Source organism: Zingiber officinale, unplaced genomic scaffold (genome assembly GCF_018446385.1).
Source record: "Zingiber officinale cultivar Zhangliang unplaced genomic scaffold, Zo_v1.1 ctg126, whole genome shotgun sequence".
NCBI classification, from domain to species: domain Eukaryota; kingdom Viridiplantae; phylum Streptophyta; class Magnoliopsida; order Zingiberales; family Zingiberaceae; genus Zingiber; species Zingiber officinale.
In genome coordinates, this window is record NW_024589822.1 from 1 (window position 1) to 23,417 (window position 23,417).

The following is a 23,417-nucleotide window of genomic DNA, read 5'->3' on the forward strand; positions in this document are numbered from 1 at the left end:
TGTGGGTTTTTTTGGGGTTAAATCAAATTTTATTTTAAAAATTTAGATGTTTTTATGTATATTAATATCATGTTTGTATGATAATGATGGAGTATTGAGATAAAAGTGAAGAATTATAGGGAAAATATCCCAAAAAAGTCGTTTTGAATCGGATTTTCGGGTTATATGGGTCGGGTTCGGGTTGATCGGGTTGGTCGAGTTCGGGTTCGGGTTCGGGTTTAGGTGTTTTGGGTTGAAGTCGGGTTCGGGTTGGGTTAAAAAAAATAAAAAAAAAATCCAACCCGACCCAACCCGACCCGACCCACCCGAATTGACACCCCTAACTTTGACCTCCACGTGTCGTTGACCCCTACTCATGCGGGCCGCCCTTTCTTACCACCGGATCACCACATATACCATATCAATATCAAAATTTTAATATAAATTGATGGCTCATTTTTCTACTCGCTCGAGCTCCTCCTTCTCAACAAGTCCTATTCTCTCGTATCGTTTGATTACAGTTGGTTCTACTCCTCCAGTGCGGCTTCTTCAGCGTGGCTCCTCCGACGTGGCCCCTCCGGCACAACCCCTCCGATGCTCAAGTTAGCAATCGATGGAGAGAGAAAAAATAAAGGAAGAAAAATAACTTGAAAAAAAAAAGAGTTACATCCACTAGTTAGAAAATAAAAGATCATTGTACCTAAAAGCTATCATCAGATGTGCTTATATAATTGTTAGAAGAGAATCTCCACGTCACCTGCCTTCGCACCTTTTTACTTCTTCCTGCCTAAGTCAGTGAGGACGCAATTTCTAATGATCCGTTATCGTGCTTTCAATCCTTGACTGTCACGTAAAGCGAAGAAAGCTCCCAAGGAACTAGTTTTGACAATCATTACTCATTCGTCATTCATTAATTGCCATGTATTATGAGGAAAAATCAAGGGAACCATCTCTGACATCCATCACTTATTTTTCCGATCATCGATTGCAATGTGCCGGCAACCAGAAGCTTCCTAGCGAAAGGCTCACTCAATAGTATTGCTCTGCGGGCTTTAATATAATTTCCCTGTGAAAACTTAATATTATTGCCAGGTGAACCTCAACGATGTCACTTTGTGGAACTGAGGGTTATTGCTCAATAAATCTATAATATTACTCTATGGACACTTAACATTATTACTTGATAGACCTTTACGTGTTGCTCCGTGAGACTAAGTGTTATTTCTTAGTGGGGCTTATCATCCTCTCGGACCAGCTACTGATCATCGCTTTGGTAAGCTATTGCCTCACCAACTAGCTAATCAGACGCAAGCCTCTCCCCGGGTGGATTCCTCTTTTTGTTGATTATAAATTTTTTGTTTGAATCTTTTTATTTCAAGTAATTGGTTGGTCATAGTTGTATAGTCGTATATAGTCATAATAATGATATACATATATAATGTAATTGTATGTAATAGTAATAATATTTATATAATGTAATAATTCTATAGCATTATTGCTCAGTAAAACTTTAATATTACTCTATGGGCACTTAACATTATTGCTTGATATACCTTTACGTATTGCTCTGTGAGACTGAGTGTTATTTCTTGGTGGGGCTTAGACGTTGCTCTGTACAACAAAGTAATATTATCTTGCGGAGCTTTGATGATATTACTTGGCAAACCTTCAGTAATATCGCCCCGCTAAAACTCTGTCATTATTACTATGTAAAACTTAGTAATATTGCCCTGTGAGAATTTGATGATATTGTTCGGCAGAACTTCGGTAATATCGCTCAGTTAAAACCCTATTGTTTTTACTTTGTAAAACTTAGTAATATTGTCATGTAGGGCTTTGACGATATTGTTCAGCAGATCTTCGATAATATCGCCCAATTAAAACCTTGTCATTATTGCTCTATAAAACTTAGTAATATTGCCCTGCGGAATTTTGATGACATTGCTAGACAGACCTTCAGTAATATCACTCGGTTAAAATCATGTTATTATTACTTTGTAGAATTTAGTAATATTACAATGCGGGCTTTGATGATATTGTTCGGCAATATTTATTCAACCCGAAAGGAAGAATTTAACTATATTATTCAGGAGAACTTGTTACATCTCTTGGAGTAAATCTGACTACCATCAAATGTCACTCCTTCAAATAGAATTGAAGAGTAAAATCAAATGAAATCTACATGTTCAATTATAATATTTTTCAAAGAAAAAACATGACTATCATTATAAATGAAATCAAGTTCATATCATAATGGAAATTCAGATATATCAATATTTTTGTTATACTAACTTTTCAATACCATATAGTTTAGAATTTGATATATCATAAGGAATCATCCGGAGGCATACCTCCACTTGTGGGGAGCATAATGATCACTTCCATTAAGCTCATGTTTAAACACAACCGCTTTTATTTTGAGGGTGTTTTTAATTCAACATGTTCCTATAACATTCTGCTAGTGTTAAAATATCTCACTACCAAAATGTATACTTTTTTTTCACCTGAATAAAAATATTTTCATGTCTCAATCCATTCTCCTCTGTATTGTCTTATGTCGGGCGTATACGTCCAAGAGAACAACTCAGAGACTCAATTAGAGCTGCATTCCGATGTCACATTCCTTTTTAGTCCAGCAGTGTTGATGTGATGGTGAGACGCAAACCTGAGCATGACTGAGAACGGCCGCTGAGTATTATTAATCGGGTATGGACAAGGTCTACAGATATGGGCAGGTAACAGGCCTGCCAATGCCCCCAAATCCCCAAGGGAGAGTTGGAGACCAGCACATAGAAGGCTCCACCACAAGGGGCCTGTGGCTTCAAAGACCTCATGGCCATTTAATGTCCCAAACGAGTGTGGCCAGAAAGTGTCACTGTAAGTGTATTTGGCAACTGATGATGATTTCCCAGCCACATTATGCATCATCTACTCGTTTGTCCTGCTTCGATTGGACCACTGCATCGCACCACATGAAAGTAGATGGACAACCAGTATTGATGGGACGAAGCATTATTAGTCATGACACAATGCTCTAACTTCAGTTTCAGTCTCATGAATGCGGAGTACTCTTCTTCATGATAAGTCATGTGACTCTGGTTAGAATCCAAGTATTGGACAAATCAAAATTCACTCCATTTGTTATAAATTCACAGGCTTGACATCACTATTAATCCTGTTGTCTGAGATATGAGGTTGAAAGAGATGGCACTAGTATTAACGGAGAGACGATTTTGATGCATCCGATATATGTACGTCCGAAAAGTAAACCCCATGTAGAACTCTCTGATCTATAGTATGAAGATCCGAACTCTGCACATACTCCGACAAGTACCCGGAGCGTTAGAGACCAGAAACTAGGAAAAAGTTCCCAGCGCAGACCCTTCGATGCTCAAGTCAAGTCTTTTTTCCCTAGAAGAACAGTGTACGATTAAAAAAAAAACTATTAAAAATGAGTATGTATAGTCAAGTCTTTTTTCCCTAGAAGAACAGTGTACGATTAAAAAAAAAACTATTAAAAATGAGTATGTATGTGTACATACCTGACTACGAAAGAGAATCTCCCTTTTATATGAGGTTGTATATCTTTAGAGTCTGCCTGTTGTCAGAGAATATCGGGTGTCAGGGCCTGTCGAGTGAGAGAGGATGTACGGTGGTCTTTTATTGATGGAAGGAAGGTTCCATTCACAGGTGATAGTAGACCACTGGAATATTCCCTGACGTATGACAGTTATTCTATGACAGGAGGTTACGATTCCCTGATATTGTTGTCGCTTAGCGCTTTCTGTCCTGCCCGGGTTTAGTACAGACAGCTCGGGACGACCGCTCAGATGTACCACCAGGCTTGAGCCTTGATAAGGAGGATGAGCTGTGGCGAACTGACCGGGTTTTATCTGAGACTATGGCGAGGAACCCATGTTTCACGTCTTGATCGTTGAAGAGCCGACCGAGAGTTATCTTAGTGAAAATATCAACCCCATCTATACAGCCCGAACTGGGGAAGTCCGATTAGTTGGAGGCAAGTCAGGAACTAGTCCAGGCCGCGTCTTACGTCTCAGATCTGGGAACCTGTCTTGCCTGTGCCCAATCAAGAATTATGCGACTGATGACGGTGATGTAACTCCCTCCTTCTCCTGATTATTGATTGTCTCTTTTTATTGATTTTTAACTACCATGTGTCTTTGACTTTTGACTTCCTGATTTTATTGGGATCCACTCTTATACACCGTATCAACCAACCATCCATACTGTACGTCATCAATCAAAGCTAAAAGAGAAGGAGATATATTTAGCACTTGGATCATAACTTGACCTAGTAGGTCGTGCAAATCCAACGACTATTCTTATTACTACTACTAATTTTGCTTTTGTACCAGAAGAAGAATCTGCTTTTGTGGAAGGATCCACTAACCAGCACATGCTCTTGAAATGATTGATCTTTATTGGCAAGGCATCTCCCTGTTTGTGTATACTTGATGCGGGAAGAAAGGCATCTCAGCACAACCAACCAAGATTTCAACACGAGTACTTTACCTTTTATGATGATATTTACTCGAGTAAATCATAAAAAGAGGAATGATTGAACTCATCCCGATTGAGGGGATCCAATCATATTACTGTCAGTTGAATGGGATATCGATCACCCTAATTATGAAAAGTAGACTCTTTCTTTCACCTCAAATGGTAGACATAACAATAACAATCATTCGTTCGTTCATTATTTTTCATGGATCTGGATGAAACCCTCTATCGAGATAACATATACACACAAAGAATAAGAGTAATAGAGCAGAAGGAAATGCTGTTGTTTTAGAGGATCTCACCAGAAATTGAAACAGCTACAAAAGCATAATCACACACAATGTTGCTTCCAAGCCAGGAATTTTTGCCTTTTCTTCTTCTGTGGCAATCCGCCAGATGCTCAGAACAGCTCCCAGTCGAATCTCGGATGAGGAGCAGGGGTGGCGATGGAGGTGACTGCAGTGGCGGCGGCGGCGGAGGTGGATGGCATGAATAGAGAATCAAATGTCTCCCAGTTGGTTGTCACCACCACCTTCTTCTCCTGGAGTTGCTGCTGATACTGAGTGTGAATTGGATGTTGCTGCTGCTGCAAGTTCCCATTTTGATGCATTTGTTGCTGATTTTGAGTTTGAACCTGATGCTGTGGCTGATGGTTCGGTTGTTGTGCCTTTGTATTCTTGATCTTGATCATGTCCAGTGTCTCCACGTACTTCTGCACTCTCTTGATCTGATTCAAGCAGAGAATGAAGTCAGATTTGATACGATTATTGATTGTTCAAGGGCAGAATTGATCTTACCTGCAATCTCCTCTGCAACTTGGCATCATCTTCAGCAATAATGGAGTCCAATTTGATCAGCTCGTTCATCAGCAATTCGATGAGATTGGCCACGTCGTTCTCCATTACCTTCCCACCTTTGCTCAAAATCGCGTCCAACGCCGACACCTGATAAATTATTGAGAAAAAGATCGAATCTTGGAGGAAAAGAAGTAGATGACGGCGGCGGCGGCGGCGGCGGCCGGCGGTGGGAGATTATTACCTTGGAGGCGAGGCGGTCGACCTCGAGGCTGATGTCGGAGATGGACTTGGCCGCTTTCTCCATTTTTTTTGTCTTGCGCATCTCGAGCAAGCGCTTGGCCTGCGCCGTGGGGTCTTCAAGCAGCAGCACCTTCGACTTGTCCTTCACGCCGGCGATGTCCAGGAATGCCGACGAGTCCCGCTCCTTGTCCTTGTACACCAGCTTCATGTCGAGCGGGTGGAGACCAGTCTTCGACGAGAGAAGCTTCTTCAGTTCGCCTGCGCAGCGAACCACATCACCGGAAATACTCTCTCATTCAATTCATCGAACACCTTGCCGACCAATCGAACAGAAGAATAACGAATATGGAATTCTTACCGAAGGTCGCCTGGGAACTGATGTAGATCTCGTGAGACGCGACGCCGTATTTGACCTTGAGGCGGACGGTGGGCACCGGAGCCGCACCGCTGGCATCGGCGTCGGAATCGCGCTTCTGGACCAGCATCCCACACGGCCTGACCTCCCACTCCGCAACCTTCTTATCTGGAGTCTCATTTACGGAAGTAAACGCTGCCGCCGCCGCCCCCGCCGCCTCCCCACCCTCCGCCCTCCTCGACCGCATTCTCAGATCTCTCCTCCGAAATTCCCAAATGGAAAAATCCAACCGACAAGATATCGCCTCTAATTCAAAATAAAAACTAAGAAAAAAAAAATCGAAGAACAGCAGAAGAAAGATTTCTTTTTGCTTCCCCGAACTCCGACCGATTGCTTCCTCTTCCGGAAAAGAAGAACAAATTGGATAGTAAAGCGAAGAAATAAAAGGAACAAATAGTACACGATATCAAGATCAAACAATACGAACAAACAATGCGAACAAAATTTACAGCAAAAAAAAAAAACAAACAAACAAAAATCTTCTCCTTCGCTCTTCTTGACTCAAAACGGACCTCGAAGAAGAACAGTGGGCGAGTTGAGAAATAAAAGAACTCTGATATAAAACTCATCGCGCTATTTACAGCTACGTAACAACTGTTATGATCACCCATCACGGCCAAACTGAAACGCTTTTATGTCGTTGCTGTACGTTATACTCTGTTTGCTTAATTGCTTTTGGCAATTTGCCGATATGTTATTAATAAACCGGCTCAGACAGCAGCACGACACCGCGACAGCGGCATTATTCAGCGGGACCCGCCCGTTTTATTCATCCTAACTAACATTTCACGCAGTTAATTTTTCAGTTTACCCAAAAGAACACCTGCGTCGTGATTGAGGAACAGCAAGGGCTAAGGTTGTTGGTGGATTTTCCTCGGTCTGCTTTGTCGGCAAGACGAGCAGGGGACCACAAACCACCGACAGTGAGTAATAGCCGTCCGATCTTCCACCCCGTGGTCCCCGAAAGCGATGGCTCACCGTACGACGACGTAGATGATTAAGATATAATTAACAGGCGAAGACCGGTTTAACGACACGTGGTTTAAGGCAAATTGAAAGTTAATACTCACATGATTAACGAATTTGATGAAGTACGCCCGGACTTTTTAAATTATTATTCAGATATTTCTAATTTGATCCCTAGTTACGATTATTTATAGAAATTTTTTTTATAAATAAATAGAATGTAATTATATAATACTGAATTTCTAGACCATCTACCATAACTACTTTTTAATTTATCATGATGTCTCATAGCAAATTTTTATGGAATACAATCAATCATCCTAAATTCTAACTAGTGATGGAGGCGGATGACCGTCCTTATTCATTTATTGGGTAAATTTAAAAGGATGAGTAACTCTTTATCTAACAACAAATGTTTAGATATTTCATTCCACTTGAAGAAAATATATATAATATATTTTAATTGAGATTCAAATTGTGAATATTTGAATGTCTTTTTGAGAATTTTATCGTTGCACCATGCTCGAGAGTTTCATTGGCATTATTTAAGTATATATTAGGGCAGATGATCGGCAAACCGAACTCAATTGATTCTATCTTGACGTTGAAATTCTTAAGTGAGGTCAAAATCTTGAATAAGTTATTAATGACCCAATATAATTGATTCTATCTAGACATTGAAATTAATAAGTGAGGTCAAAATCTTGAATAAGTTATTAATGAGCCAATAGATACACTCTATAATTAAAGCATACTAATTCAAAAGGGTAAGCCATCAAAAGTGAGACATGAATGACAATGGTATTTTTTTTTCTTTTTTATCCTTATTAATTCATCATAATTTTACATCAATTTTTTGTTTGTAGGATAATAATTTAATTGTTTATAGATCCAAAAGGGTAATAGTAGTGTATCAATGATCTTATAGACATTTGGAGATAGAATATTCATCCTTTGATGTATCTCGTCGTTTGACTTATCTCCAAGGCGTTGTAGAAAAAATGCTAAGATCAGGATTGACTATTAAAGTTTTAGAGCTGAAACAACTTTGACTGATCAAAAGGGTTTCTTGAGACAAATAGAAGATTAAATTTAGGGTAATAAGAAACACACTATAAAAAAAATAGTTATAAATTATTGGCGATGAAATTTTAATTCGTAACTATATAGTGCTATTTGCGACTAAATATCATATGTGATCTAGTGATAAGGACAGGGGACCCACGTTGACGGCGGTCAATGGCACGCGGAGGTCAAAGGTCAATAGGAGCAGCGTCGAGATCCTGTCGGGCAGACAGGACCTCTGACCGGCCGGCCGGAGATCCCCCAAGCCGAACGGAGTATAGCTCGACCGCATGTCGAGCTTCCGACGCTCAAGGTAAAGTAGCTTATGGGCCGAGTGGACAGGCCGCTCGGTCGGAGCACAAATCACAGAGGTGCGATCCCATCCGAGCATAGAACCGAGGATCTTCCCGCTCGGTCCGATGCATACGCATGCCCGAGTGCTAGGAGCGCCGAGCGGCAGGACCGCTTCCGCTTGGCCCTGGAACGACAAGAGACTCAAAAAGACGAAAGGGACAGCTGGTAACATCATCCTCGAGACGTCTGCCGCCGACAAACAACATGGTCGGCGGTCGGACCGGACAGAGTATCGTACGGTGGATGTTTCCACCGTCACGTCAGAGATATGCTCGGACGATTGCGGAATAGCGTCAGACATGCTTTTCCGACACATCCATTCTGAGGTATGTCTGGGGAAGCGTGCACGCGCCTCCTCGGGGGTCCTATATAAGGACCCCAAACTTCGACGGAGGTATGCAGAATTCTCATCACTGTAGCCACAGTTACTCTGTCTCCTTTTTTCCTCGTTGCCTGACTTGAGCGTCGGAGGCTCGTCGCCAGGAACCCCTTCCCGGCTCGACTTCTTTGCAGGTTCGTCGGAGATCCACATCACCAGTAAGAGACAGCGGAGAGCGCCACGCCCCCAGCATTTGTCGACTCAGCGCTCGGACAATTAATATGGTTGCAAATAATAATATTTCAAATATATATATATATATTAGCGATGAATTTTATAATTCATCGCTAATAGGGTTTTAGGCGCGTCCCGTTTCTAAAGAAAGATTAGCGGTGAATTAATGGGGTCGAATTCGTAGTGAAACTGTAATGTTAGCAACGAAATGAATTGTATTCACCGATAAACCTCGTGCTTAGCGGTGAACAGGGATTTTTCACTGCTAAACCTCTATTATAGTGACAAAATGACTTAATTTGCCGCTAATCGCAAGATTTAGTGGCGAAAATGGAAAATTGTTGCTAACATACGTAAAAAAAGCCCTAGTTTCCTCCGACACCATACTTTTTTTTCCTCCTCCACTTCTTCTCCTACGCTGTGTTTCTCCTCCAATGACTCTGACGACTTCGGCGACTCTTCCCTCCTATTCCTTGCTCTGGTGACTCTTCCTTCCTACTCCCTGCTCTGGCGATTGTCTTGCTTCTGCTTCGACCAGCCTTCATATTCCGACCCTCCTTCAAATCTTTTCTCTCATGGTTGAAGTTTTTCAAGTATTATTTTCAGTATTTTTAATCAATTTTTTTTTTTGTACTTAAATGATAATCTCAAAGGATATTTTGATATTTAGATGATAGTTTTAGGCATATTTTAATCTTTAGAAAGGATAATTTTAGGATTTTTGATACTAGATGATCTTGATACTAGTTATTTTTATCTCTAGTATTTTCAATATTTTTAATCATAATTTTAAGGTTATTTTAATACTAGATGATAATTTTAGAGATATTTTGATACTTAAATAATGGCTTTAGTGTTTTTTGATATTTAAATGATAATTTTTGAGTTGTTTTGATCCGTCGATGAAAATGATAAATTTTAATTTATCTAAAATTCATTGTCCATGTTAAAGGTGTGACAATTTGTTTAAATATGAGTTGGATTAGAATTTATCGGTGGGGATTTGATATATTATACAAAGTCTGGAATTTTCATGATGAAATTGTTATATCATCTGTTAACATAAATATTGTAAATGAAGAGGAATATGATTATGATTTTGAAGAAAGATGCGGATGTAGCATAAGGGTGTAGGAGAAACAAGAAGGAGAGGGAGCATTTTAGTCCTTTCATAGTGTAGGGTTTTAAGGAGAGGGAGATGGCACTATTGCGAGAGTGGAGGGGCTGGTTTTTTCCGTCGCCAAGAGAAAAAGGGGCATGGGTGTTGGTCCGCCGCCTCCGGTGGTCCACCGCCGATACGGGCTAACAACTCCGGCGTCGCTCTCGGGTAGACACGTTGGCGCCTCACGCACAGGGACACACAGGACAGTCACCGTTCCTCCTTTCTCCGTGTTGACGCCGTCGAGGAGCACTGTCATCGCCACCTATCACCTCCTCAGTCGGCCGTCGTAGTCCCCAGCGGCCACTGACACCCTCACCGCCTCATGGCCGCCGCCGCCGCCTCCAGCGGTCGCTGCCGCCTCCTCCAGCATTTGTCGCAGTCACTGCTGTCACAACCGCCTCCCTCGACTGCTGTCACCGTCGCCGCCTCCAGCGGCTACCGTCGCCGCCTCATCCACGATCTTCGCCCTCTGAACAGCCGCCGCCTGAGTTCTTAGATTCCGTAGTATTTATCTACTTTGGCCTGCAAGCCGATAGGGTGTTCGGCCTGCGAGCTGATGTGGTGTTCGACCTGCGAGCTGATATGGTTCCGACCTTCGAGTCGTTCATATGTTCCCACTCCCTGGCTCCGTGGGACCTTCGACTTGTATTACCACCGATCCGTGTTGACCTAGTTCTCCATCCCGTCTGATCCGTTATGCTATAGAAAGTCTCGCCTCCGCGAGCCCAAGTATAGGGAGATTATCACTCTCCTTTTTACATATGACATTGCTATTCGTCATTATATTTTATATCAAAGGAGGCTAATCTGAGACAGCTTATCACAAGCGTTACGACCAGTCCACTTGTCAACCAGAGGGTGCCCCCCTCCCCGGGGCCAAGGTACGTTATCATACTTTTTATTCGTGCATTTCGTTATTCTACTATTATTCGGCTACTATATATTCGTGGGACCCGCCTCGAGCATTGAGGTACCAGAGACCGGGGCAACCCAGTCACTGGCTGTAGGTATTGTTAACTAGAGGACTTTTGATGACTCAGTAAACACAGAAGACAACTCACCATCCGGGTCATGGAGATGCGGTCAACATTTCAGTCACGTCACTCCGACAGTTCCGTCTTCTCAGATTCCCGACAGGATCAGATAATTTTTAAGACATACTTACTTATTTAAAAAATGCAAGTAGACCTCAATTAGATGATATTAATAAAAATATGAATACACATGATATTAGAGGAAGTTATACCTCGATGTTTAAAGAAGCATAAAAAGAGTTGTATTACACTTTACTAATTTTTCTATATTCAATTTTTTGGTCAAGTTAATTGATATACTACTTCAGTTATTTTATTGCAAGAGGCATTTCAATAGAACGTGATTCCAAACTCTCATTACGAAGCCAAAAAATTATTAAAAGAGTTAGGATTGACATGTGAGAAGATACATATATGTAGAAATGATTGTATATTATTTTGGGATGAGCACGAAAATAAAGATACATATCCAGTGTGCAAGGAGCCCAGATGCAAGTATGATGGGATAAACAAGAAAAATGATATTCAAATTTTTTTTTGATATTTTCCTTAGAAGTCCTAACTTAAGTGGCTGTTTATTACGAAACATACAGTAAAAGTAATAGATATGAGATGACATAAAGAAAAACGGATTAAAATATATGGTGTATTATGACACCCAATAAATCATGAAAAAAAATTTAAGATATCACATGAAATATTTACAAATGATCCACCAAATACTTGCTTAGTTTAGTGTTTGGCTACAAACATTTTAATATGTTTGGAAACATGTCAAATACTTTTAGTATATGACATGCTATATTTGTGAATTATAATTTGTCACCATAGATTTAATTCCGGGAAAGAGTTAGATGTATATTAACATCTTTTTATTAATACGTATTATAACACCTATGAATTAGCACTAATGTGGAAAGAGCTTACCAGGATGGAATCCTCTGGTCCCCTTGTCCTGGTCCGCTCTTGCACCAGGACAAGAGGATTGGTGGGAGGCAATGACCCCCACCTATTAACAGGTGGGTGCCATTGCCCCCGGGATGAGATCCTCTGGTCCGCAAAGACTGGATAAGTCCCTGATCCAGCCTTTACATTGGTGGGGGGTAATGCCCCGCCTAACAGGTGGGGGCCATTGCCTCCCACCAATCTCCTTGTCTTGGTCCAGGAGCGAACCAGGACAAGGGGACCAGTGGATCCCATCCCATTACCCCCAATAGGGATCCTCTGGTCCACAAATTGTGGACCAAGGGATGATCCATTGCATGAGGATCTTTGATTTGGATAGACTCCACTTTTAAATAGGTGGAATCCATTCAAATCAAAGGTCTAAAAAAATGGATCATCTTCTAATCCGCAATTTACGAACCAAAAGATCCATCCTCCATTACCCCCACTAATGCACTGGTCCAACCTTTACGGATAAGAGGATCTCATCCCGAGCTTACCCGCAAAGATTGCATTTTGATATCATTATGAAAGCCAACATCGTTTCCGCAATTGCAGCAGATGTTTCCGCATGCTGAGATTGCATTGGATGCTTGGCAAGGTGTTAACATTCAATGGACGATACCTCAATGGATTTCTCTACTTACTTTAATATTCAGTGGATTTTTTACCCTTTTGCTCTCAATATGGCAGATACTTGCCATTACAGTCAAGTTTGTTGGCGTACTATGTTGTGTTTTGCCATTACAGTCAAGTTTGCTCTCAATATGGCACATCGTATCCAACATAAAATCACAATAACCAAATGAGCAAATGATTGGTAGGATGAAATACACAAAATCCGACATCCCTATAATTTGACGCGTTCTCAGCTGCAAAAGGTAAATCAGTGTGTTGTGTTTTGCGTTGCAATTTGTAAAGGTCTCTCTCTCTATGGAATTCGTTAAACGCCGTGGGTTTTCGTCTCCTTTGAGAGCAGGAGAGTCTCTCCCTCTCTCTCCATGGAATTCGTTAAACGACGTGGGTTTTCCTCTACGTCTCCTCCGAGAGCAGGAGAGGAAGAGGTTTCGGATACGAAGAGGAGGGATTGGGCATCACTGACCCCGCCGCTCCTTCTCGCCGTTCTCCATCGCCTCGACAGCCTCGAGGACTTCTTCGCCTTCCGCGGAGTCTGCCGCGCGTGGCGATCGGCGGCCGCCCCCTCCGTCGACGCCCTCGCCGGACAATCGCCGCTCCTCCTCCTCACCCGTTTTCCCTCGTACACTGAGGCCTTCTTCGACCTCCCCCGCCGCCGTCTCTACCGCTTCCGGCTCCCATGGAGCGTCCACTCGCGCCGCTCCCTCGCTTTCGTCCCCGGTGGCCACCTCGTCACCGCCACTCACTCCTCTAAATCCAAGATCCTCCTCTGGAACATTTTCACCCAATCTCAGATCCGCCTCCCCACCGCCCCCTTACCCTTTCGCCGAGTCCTCCTCTCCTCCGACCCCGTCACCGCCGGCCACCACTGCGTCGTCCTTCTCTTCTCCAAGGGCGGATCCTTAATTCAATACTCCCGCATCGGCGACTCCGTCTGGACCATCCGCGATTCCGATCCAAGCATCGAAGACATGATCTTCTTCCGCGACGGCAATCTCTACGCCCTCACCGCCACGATGCAGCTCCTCGTCGCGGATCTCTCCGCCGATCGAGACTTCCACCCGTTACGCAACGGCAGTGCGGCCGCCCCCGCTCCCGCCTCCGCCCACTACGAGCAATTTCTGGCCGAAGCCGGCGGCAACATGCTGGTCCTGTGCCACAGATTCCAGCGCGGTTTCGACGTTTTCCGATGGGACTTCAAGAGCGGTAGATGGGTGGAGGCGCTTGACTTGGGGGGAAGGGCTGTGTTCCTTGGATCCACCGGCTTCGCCGGATCGATCGCCACCGGAACTGGATTGGGGATCAGAGGCGATTGCATCTACTACGTGGGCCGGCGGAAGGATGCCTGGTACGTGTTCTCGATGGAAGAGCAGACGATCGAAGTGCTTTCTCCGGATTCGCCGGGGTTGCTCAAAGGTGAGTCCGCAATGGAGACGGTATGGGTGCTCCCTAGCCTCTGCTAAAGCACATGTGTTCTCGACCCGTTCGGCAAAATGCTTAGCTGAAGTACTTGTACTGTTATAAATTCATCAAAAAAAAATAACCTCTTCACAATCAAAACAGAGCATACTAAATTTGCTCTTCCCAACAATAACCAGAAATAAACCCGACAATAACAAGTAGCGATGCAAAGTCCTATTTCAGAAATCAACTACTGAAACATCATCCTCATATACAAGTCCAAAATCAGAGTCTGATTACTGACGCTGCGTTTTCCTAGTCTAGAAGATCCTTACCTTACTTCTTCACCTCTTCGTATTCTGCATCTGGAGCTTGATCACCTTGAGACCCTCCGGAAGATGATGATCCACCCGAGCTTCCTCCCTGCATGTGCTGCCCGATCTTCGAAACAGCCTTGTTAGCTGCGTCAAGCTTGGCCTTGATGCTGTCGATGTTGTCCCCCGCCATCTCTTTGCGTAGATCAGAAACAGCAGACTCGATCTCACTGGCCACCTCAGCGGGGATTTTGTCCCTGAACTCATTCAGGCTCTTTTCGATGCTGTAGATTGTGGTGTCGGCGCTGTTCTTGATGTCAATCAAGGCTTTCCTCTCTTGATCCTTTTGGGCGTGCAACTCCGCCTCCTTGACCATCTTCTCGATCTCATCCTCAGAGAGCCCGCCGGACGAGCGGATAGTGATCTGCTGCTCCTTTCCAGTGGATTTGTCTTTTGCAAAGACAGTCACGATCCCGTTGGCATCAATGTCGAATGTGACCTCGATTTGTGGCATGCCGCGAGGTGCTGGTGGAATACCGATGAGTTCAAACTCGCCCAAGAGCTTGCTGTCAGCAGCCATTTCGCGCTCGCCTTGCAACACACGGACTCCAACCTGGGTTTGATTGTCAGCAGCCGTTGAGAACACCTAATTGAAGAAATGAAACATTTCACAAAGATTAGTCTAAATATCACATTCTTACCTTTTTTCAAAAATGAAACTAATAGTTAGTATTATTCTACACCTGGCTCTTCTTTGTTGGGATGGTAGTATTTCTGTTGATCAATCTTGTAAAGATACCGCCGAGAGTTTCGATGCCTAGCGATAAGGGTGTCACATCTAACAAGAGAAGTTCCTTAACATCTCCACGAAGAATACCACCCTGGATAGCAGCTCCCATTGCAACAGCTTCGTCTGGATTCACTCCCTTGCTAGGGCTCTTTCCGAAGATCTCAGAAACTATTTCCTGAACCCTCGGAACTCGAGTCATTCCACCAACTAGAAGAACCTCGTCGACTTCTTTGCTGCTTATGTTGGCATCCTTCAGACAATTTGTGCAGGGACTCCTGGTCCTCTCAATTAAGTGATTTACTAAGGTCTCGAACTTTGATCTTGTAAGAGTGATATTCATATGTTTTGCTCCAGAAGCATCAGCAGTTATGAATGGAAGGTTGATTTCAGTCTGCGAAGTCGACGATAGTTCAATCTTAGCCTTCTCTGCTGCTTCACGAAGCCTTTGTAAAGCTAGTCTGTCTTTTGAAAGATCTATTGCTTCAGATCTCTTGAATTCATCGACCAAAAATTCGACAAGAGCATTGTCGAAATCTTCACCGCCCAAGAAGGTGTCACCATTTGTAGCTTTGACCTTGAGAAAAAAAATAGAATGCTCAAGAAATGGATAAAAGATAGTAAACACTAATTTTAAAGGATAAAAATATCTATACCTCAAATACACCATTTGATATTTCTAAAATTGAAACATCAAATGTTCCACCTCCAAGATCAAACACAGCGATCAAGCCTTCTTTGTTGTTCAAACCGTAAGCTAGTGCAGCTGCGGTTGGTTCATTAATGATTCTTTGCACATCTAGGCCAGCGATTCTCCCAGCATCCTTTGTAGCCTGGCGTTGAGCATCATTAAAATATGCAGGTACTGTAATCACGGCCTTCGAAATGGATTTACCAAGGTAAGCTTCAGCAGTTTCTTTCATCTTTGTCAAAACAAATGCACCGATCTGGCTAGGAGAATATTGCTGACCGTTAGCTTCTACCCATGCATCCCCATTAGGTGCCTTGACAATCTTAAAAGGAACCATCTTCATCTCTTTCTGTGTTTGAGGATCATCAAAACGACGGCCTATCAGTCGCTTGGTACCGAAAACAGTGTTTGTTGGATTAGTAACTGCCTGACGTTTTGCTGGGGTTCCAACAATCAATTCACCTTTTTGATTAAAAGCTACAACTGATGGTGTAGTACGGGCTCCTTCAGCATTCTCAATAACTTTAGCATTCTGCACAAGCATGTGAAAGAATATTTAGTTTTCAAATGAACCAAAAATGGTCAAGTGGCAAATAGACCAAAGAGAATGCATGAGGTATAACCTTTCCCTCCATGACCGCAACACAAGAGTTTGTCGTTCCCAAATCAATCCCAATTATATCATTGCCTAGAGGCTTTGAACTGCATAAAATGTATACAAAATAACCTTGGTGAAAGGACCAACAAACATAGCATAATATCATGTGATAGATTGTGCGAGTAGCGAGATAAACAAAATTCATGATGATAAATCATGTAAATGTTGAGTTGATACCTGAAAGTTCTAGCCAAGTTAGTCCATTTGTGGCCTAGCGCCACGCCATTGCTTCCTGATAATAACTGCAGAAATAAACAAGAAATAAAATGTGGATGATCGCATATGAAGCTTAGAGACCGTAGCCTGGTCAAACTTAGACACATATATATTGAGACCTACAAAGTATGTTTAAAACCCTTATACCTTCTAAATCCTTTGAATATTTATATTGCATTTATGTTGGAAACATATAATAACAAGATAGAAGATTTAGCATATCCTCTAACTGTGGCCAACTAATCAAATAGTTATATTCATGATTCATCTTCAAATGATATGTTGCATAACTGCTACTCCAATCAATGATCAAATGTTTCGCCTAAGTGATGAACTTATCATATGATATCAGCAAAATACCATTTATCTATCTTTGACACATAGAGTCCCACTTCATATATTGCATCATTTGCTTCCAAGTAAGCTCATACATAATTATATACCAAATTATCTCATCTTCTAAAAATTTGAGAGAGAGAAAAAAAAAGAAGAAAACTACCATAGCCAAACCAACATTGTGTTTTAAAAAAATTAGTACGACCAGATATTTATGTTATTTACTGAAATTGGATCCAATCAATAAACAAAAATTAATCAAAATTATATAGAAGCATAGATAGCCACATAGGGCACTGTTAAATCACAACTTGGTAATTGGAGAGACAACTGGTAGGAGGAATAGAAGGAAAGGAAAATGAACATAAAATTTACAAAATAGGCCATCTACGCTCCCTTCTTTTCAACCAGAGTAAACCAAGCCTACTTGACAGTTAACTCGTCAACTTTCCCTCTTTAATTATAGATGAAAAAATTGAAAGAACCCAAATTGTCAATGATTGTTAAGGAACTATAACAGGTCAGATTTGGCAGCATATATAACTGGCCTTATTAGATGGTCACACTTGTGAGCAAGGTTTTGCATTTCTTGGCTATCATTTTCATCTATGTATAATAGACACTTATTGCTAGTAATCCAACTGCTGGTCTCCCATATACCCACCAATATATTGCTCATTTTCTGCACGTAATTCCTCGTCCTAAACCATACTCATCCCATCTCTGCCTTCTCCTTCCTATGGCAAGTCTGAGCGACAGATCTGGTACCTTGCCCGACTAGAACTTGTAAATAATAAGAGGACAGAAGAGGGAATCATCTGACTATGTATGACCCGAACATAATTTTCCAAACTACAGCCAACTTAATTTAACAGCATATATTACTGGATTCATTAAGTGATCAAACTTGTGAGAAAGGATTTGAATTTCTTAGTTATCATGTCTTATCTACTATTTCTGTCGTACATAGAGGTATTATACAACACCTATGGCTGATTAACATGTATTAACAAAAGGGCTGACGAAGGATGGAAGAAAGAAAAGGAAGCTTACGGATCCGAGGCGGGAGGACAGGAGGGGCGTTGACAGATCGCGTCGCCTCATAGCTCGAAGCATCGCGGACGCTGCCATTGATCGATCTTCTCCGAGGCGAAGAAACCACGCGGACGAGAAGGGCGACAAGGGTTTAGGGCTGCGATTGCGCAGGAAAGGGGTCATTCGCCGGATTAAATAGCCCATGGTTGACAAGCTCGCGACGCTTCTAGAATTAAGTCGGCCCAACTCGAACCCACTCAATCCTGGATAGCTCATTAATGGGCGGCCCTATTGAAGCTCAATGCAAATATTTGGCCCAGTTTATGGCCCAATTAAATTAAAGGCTCGCTAGCTGCTGGTAGGGGTAAATGAGAAGACTAGGTAAATTTTGAGGGGCATTATGGAGATTTCAAAAACTTTATGGCTTAAATTTTGGGGGAAAAGGAAAATTCCAAGCCCATTGATCCTGTTTCGTCAGCAGCCCGATGGATCCCTCGCCGCACAACTCCTCCACAGCCACCGGCGACGGCGTCCTCTCCGTCCCCGCCTCCACCAATCCCATACCGACGCCAAACTCGAATTCAGGCACCGTTGATGATCAGAAGGAGAGCCTCAGCCAGATCATCGACTCCGTCGACAGAACCCTCGGCCTCCTCCACAAGCTCTACCTGACGGTATCTTCCTTCAGCGTCGCTTCGCAACTCCCGCTCCTCCAGAGACTGTAACCCATCTCCCTCTCCCTTTCCTGCTTTGAATCTCCTTTCGTTCCACTCTGCCACCGCCTCTGATTTTAGGTTTTTTTTTTTTTTTATCAGAAACACTTTGGTGGCGGAGCTCGATGGGATACAGAAATTGGCGGAAAATTGCAACTTCCAGATCCCTTTGGAGGTCGTCAAGTGGGTTCTTTGGTTCCTGGCTTTTTAGGCCCCATTTAGTTTGCCTCATCTGTCTTTTCCACCTACGTTTGAATAACTTTAGAAGATTTTGCTTTTTTCCTTGTAGTTTGATTGATGATGGGAAGAATCCAGATCAGTTCACTAGGGATGTGATAAATAGCTTCATTTCCAAGAACCAGATTACCAAAGGAAAGACTGATGCTTTGAAGGTAAACTCCTCGATCCCTTTCTTCTCCAGGATTTATTTGACATAGAAACTATGTATTACTCGAACTTTTCTCCACTTTTTCTTGAGTCTTGCTATGTAGCGAATTTCGGAACCTTATCTTATCTGATTTTATGTGGAATTTTGAACCAGATGATGTTAGGTATATGCTCACAATGTGTTTATTCAACTGATACACTTTTATTAATTCAAGATGATAATTTCAGCACTTGATATGACAATGTTGGTCTCGAGACCAAATGGAAAAGGTTAAGAGTTGTGTTAGAACCACTCAGTCAGCTAAAACAATATAAGAACAATTAATGAATACATCCATAAAAGTTTGCTGATATCCAATAGTGCTCGTTGTTGTTGTGAACTTTGACATTTATGTTCTTAAATTAGGACAACTTCATTAAGACTGAATAGGCATATCTAAAAGCAACTGATACAATCATAGATAAGTTGAATAATTAGATCTGTAGGTAGGCCAGTAATGAAGACTAAAGGAAACTTTGCTTAACATAAGTGGTCAATTTTGTGTTGGTATTGCTAGATATATAGCATATATAGGAGGGATCAAATCTTGGGATAAAGTTCATGTTGCTGTCTTCTTATTTGTTGTTGAAACATAACACACCAGGAAAGCCACAAAAAAAGGCTTCTTGCGTGATATTCAGCCATGCATCTAATGCAATGCTGACCAAGAGCAGCAAAGATTTACAATTCTTCGGCTGTGCAAAACTGTTGTTGCTTTGATGTAATTTTTTTGCAATGCAATGGGTCATTAAACAATACAACAGTTGAGTTTCAAATTAGTCTTCATACTTATCTTCATCTACCCAGAAGTTTTTTGCACTAGCATTACCAGGGTTACTGTTAAGTAATGATTCTATACGTTGTTTGCTTTTTCCCTTCATTGTCTAATGGCCATAAGTTTTGTTGATTGCACTATGCTTTCTGATCTGAGAAGGTAAATGACTATAATTTTAATGCTATTAGATTATAGATGCTTTGATTAGCACATATTTGCATCATTGCTGCATATCACGTATTGGTTTTTTATTTTTATTTTTTTCCTAATGGTAATAGAGTTTTAGAAAGCACCTTCTTGAGGAGCTTAATCAAGCTTTTCCAGATGAAGTGATCACTTACAAGGAGGTTCGTGCTGCTGCTGCTGCTGTAAGTCATAAGAGCTTAACTCATCAAAGTCATTCCTTAATATTTTTCCACTGACTAGATCAATATTTCTTTTGCTACTCTAAAACATTTCAAACTCAATCTTCTATTGTCATAGTTGCATCCATATATTTGGTTCTTGCAATGGAAGAATACTTATTCCCAAGGAATATAATTGATAGGGAATGAAATAGGAATATTTATTCTTTAGTTTTGGTTTATAGAATGGAATAGACGGGTCATTTTCATTGCTATATTTGGTTCCTAAATATGTTATAACTAACGGACAACAAACTTGCCAGTCCAAAGTTTGTCTTTCATATGCCTATTTGGCCTGCTCGCCCTGACCTTTTTTTCTTAGTTGCTCAGCCGCCCTGGTTTGTTTGACGCTGCTCGCTCTATTTGGCCCAAGCTTTCCATTCAAAATATGTATTTGAATAGGTAGAAATAAACATTTTTCTGAGGGTGAAATGGAGTAGGAACGTGTATTCCTTGAAATGGAGGTAAGGAATAAATAAAAACTATGATTAGAGAATAATAATTTGGGAATTCATAAGGTATCTGATAGCTATTTCTATGATCTAAACACACCATATATTGTGAGCTATTACTGCATGATTGCATCTCAAATTTTCAATCGAATTTGACTAATTCCCTAACACAGCTAACTGTGCCTATCTCGCTTTTCCCTGCTAAACAGCTGATAAATGCAAACACATTATAAGACAATTGCTTCGTCTATGATTTGGGTATCTTAATTTTCAGGAACCAGAGGCTGGTGCAGGCCCAAAATGCTATACCTAATGGAGATGTCAAAATAAAACCAAAGCATTAGCAAGCAATTTGGCTACTGTTCCATTCTGCGACAACACCTGCTTGCTTCTATTCGATAACTATAGTGAATTAGTGATTCATATTACAGAGATCGCAATTCTATTCTATAAATTCTTCGGAGTTGAATGTACTCTTCATACATTCATCTGCCAGATTATGTTTCTTTTTTACTACTACTTAGGTAATTTGTTTCTTGATTTTGCTGTAAACATGTTTGAATGAAATTCACAGTTTAGCTCTTGAATTATTTCAGTGTCCCACTTGTATACTTCATAGGTTTACTAATGAGCCTTCGGAATTTACTGGGCTCACTAATGGGCTATAAATGGGCTATAAATGGGCTTCTAAATTAATTCAGAAATTCTTTTGTACAGTACACATATTGGTAACTGATGTAAAGGAAGGAAATAACGGGCTGAGTAAAAATTTGATAAAATTGAATTAATTGATGTGATTTAAAAATCCAGTTCAGTTAATTTGGTTTATAGTTAAAAGAATTTGATTTTAATTTTAAAATATAAAATTCAGTTAATTCGAATAAGGATATTAATTAAATAAATTTTTATTTAATAATATAATTAATTAAATAAAATTTTAATTTGATTTTAAAATTTTAATTAATTAGATTGAAAATTGAATTAACTGATATTTAATTATTTTAATTTATTCAATTTTCATAGATTGATTAAAAAAATAATTTATTCAATTCGATCCTTTTTGGCCTCTAAGTTGTAAACAAATTTAACCTATAAAAATTAATTATCTACTAATTTAAAAATTAATATAAATTGTTGAGAAAATTAAAAATCTAGATTGTGCTTGAAAATTTTAATATATAAAGATATATAATATTTTTATTTAATTTATATTTTTCTAATAGCAGATAATTATGCCATGGAATGGAATTGGAATTGGAAAGGTGACATGACATGACCTGGAATTGGAAAACCTGATCTACTTGCTCAAGCCTCAAGTAAGAAATTAAAAAACTCGGAGGGTTGAAATGGAAACTTCTCAATTATTAAAAGCAGTCCTCCCTGTTCTTCTCTGGGCGATCCTCTTCCTTCGCCGATGGCTACCAACCTCCTCTCTCCCACGATCCTTCCGCCTACAAATCCGCGTCTCCGCCGCCCGCTCTCCCTCGCCGCCCGGGCCTCCTCTCCGGTTCCCTCCTCCGGCGACGCCAAGCGCCGCTGGTGGGCTCCACTGTTCCGCTCGATCTTTGGCGACACGCCGGTCTCGGACGAGGAACCGAAGATTGCCGGTGAGACTGCAGATGCGGCGACGGAATCCTCAGAACGGAGGCCGAGGCTGACGACAGAGAAGGCGAAGATGCTGCGGCGGGAGATGAGGGCGACGGAGACCTTCCACGACGCGATGTACCACTCCGCCATCGCTTCTAGGCTCGCTTCCCCGGACCAAGAAATCTGAACTTTTTGCCGTTCCGCACGGCTGCCTGTTGTGGTCAGTAACGAAGAAAACCTACTTTTCTGCTTTGAATTTTCTATCCTTTTACCCCCTTTTTTTTTCGGTTGCGAGAAGGGAAGAAGATTTTCTATCCCATAAATTTCTTCAAATCAAGTTTTTGGCGATTTAATTTTTGTTTATTTTTTCCGCCATTTTTCTTCAGATACGATTGATGCTGAACTTGGTTTTGGTATTTGAAGATCGATGTAATATATTGGAACGATCGGCCAAAAATCTCATCGAAGTGCGTTTTCGTCGATTTTAAATCTTGCTTTTCTGCCATCTTTTCTACGATACCGAAAAATCTTAAATTTGTTGATGCTAGAACGATCATTCAAAAAAAACTTCCCGAAACACCCATTTTCTCATCGTAAATTCGTAATCGTCCTGAAAATCTCAAATTCGTTTGATGCTTAAAAAAAAAAAATCTGCAGTAAATGTTGGAAGAACGATCATTCAAAAATCTCATCGAAACTCGTTTTTGTCAATTTAAATTTTGCTTTCCGCCAAAATGATTCGAATTAAGATTCAGAATTATTAATTAGCGCATTTGGTGACCTGGTAATAAAACAAGTGACATGACTTTTGAATGTAAAATAAATATATTAAATATAAAACTAAGAAAAAAGGAGTAAAAAAAATATTAAAATTATAATGGGAATATTAAAATTAATTAGCGCACCTAATTTTATCTAATAGCTTTTAGAAACATTTAATGGGTATATATGCCT

General features: G+C 41.1%; 5 protein-coding genes across 6 annotated transcripts; 3 read left to right on the plus strand and 2 right to left on the minus strand.

Annotated features, from left to right (window-relative positions):
• Positions 1–4,624: 4,624 nt before the first annotated feature.
• Positions 4,625–6,506, minus strand: LOC122035932 (BAG family molecular chaperone regulator 2-like). Its single transcript, XM_042595092.1, has 4 exons — positions 5,896–6,506; positions 5,539–5,795; positions 5,298–5,444; positions 4,625–5,227 (listed from the first exon to the last, which is right to left on the minus strand). The coding sequence occupies exons 1-4, from the start codon at positions 6,137–6,139 to the stop codon at positions 4,901–4,903; spliced, it is 975 nt and encodes a 324-aa protein (XP_042451026.1). The 5' UTR covers positions 6,140–6,506; the 3' UTR covers positions 4,625–4,900.
• Positions 6,507–13,032: 6,526 nt separating this feature from the next.
• LOC122035916 (F-box/kelch-repeat protein At1g64840-like) lies at positions 13,033–14,130 on the plus strand. Its single transcript, XM_042595074.1, has one exon. It carries the CDS (start codon positions 13,033–13,035, stop codon positions 14,128–14,130), a length of 1,098 nt encoding a protein of 365 aa, XP_042451008.1.
• Positions 14,131–14,287: 157 nt separating this feature from the next.
• On the minus strand, positions 14,288–18,277 carry LOC122035915 (heat shock 70 kDa protein, mitochondrial-like). The gene is made up of 6 exons (XM_042595073.1): positions 18,124–18,277; positions 16,696–16,760; positions 16,484–16,562; positions 15,826–16,392; positions 15,126–15,746; positions 14,288–15,028 (listed from the first exon to the last, which is right to left on the minus strand). Exons 1-6 carry the CDS (start codon positions 18,199–18,201, stop codon positions 14,405–14,407), a joined length of 2,034 nt encoding a protein of 677 aa, XP_042451007.1. The 5' UTR covers positions 18,202–18,277; the 3' UTR covers positions 14,288–14,404.
• A 278-nt stretch (positions 18,278–18,555) lies between these two features.
• Positions 18,556–21,466, plus strand: LOC122035942 (mediator of RNA polymerase II transcription subunit 10b-like). 2 transcript variants are annotated; one of them, XM_042595101.1, is made up of 5 exons: positions 18,556–18,826; positions 18,921–19,001; positions 19,108–19,210; positions 20,299–20,388; positions 21,151–21,466. In XM_042595101.1, the coding sequence occupies exons 1-5, from the start codon at positions 18,591–18,593 to the stop codon at positions 21,187–21,189; spliced, it is 549 nt and encodes a 182-aa protein (XP_042451035.1). In that variant the 5' UTR covers positions 18,556–18,590; the 3' UTR covers positions 21,190–21,466. The 2 variants fall into 2 exon arrangements, with proteins under 2 accessions (XP_042451035.1, XP_042451036.1); XM_042595102.1 differs by having other exon boundaries at positions 21,158–21,466.
• Positions 21,467–22,273: 807 nt separating this feature from the next.
• Positions 22,274–22,940, plus strand: LOC122035934. Its single transcript, XM_042595093.1, has 2 exons — positions 22,274–22,683; positions 22,850–22,940. The coding sequence occupies exon 1, from the start codon at positions 22,291–22,293 to the stop codon at positions 22,648–22,650; it is 360 nt and encodes a 119-aa protein (XP_042451027.1). The 5' UTR covers positions 22,274–22,290; the 3' UTR covers positions 22,651–22,683; positions 22,850–22,940.
• Positions 22,941–23,417: the final 477 nt, after the last annotated feature.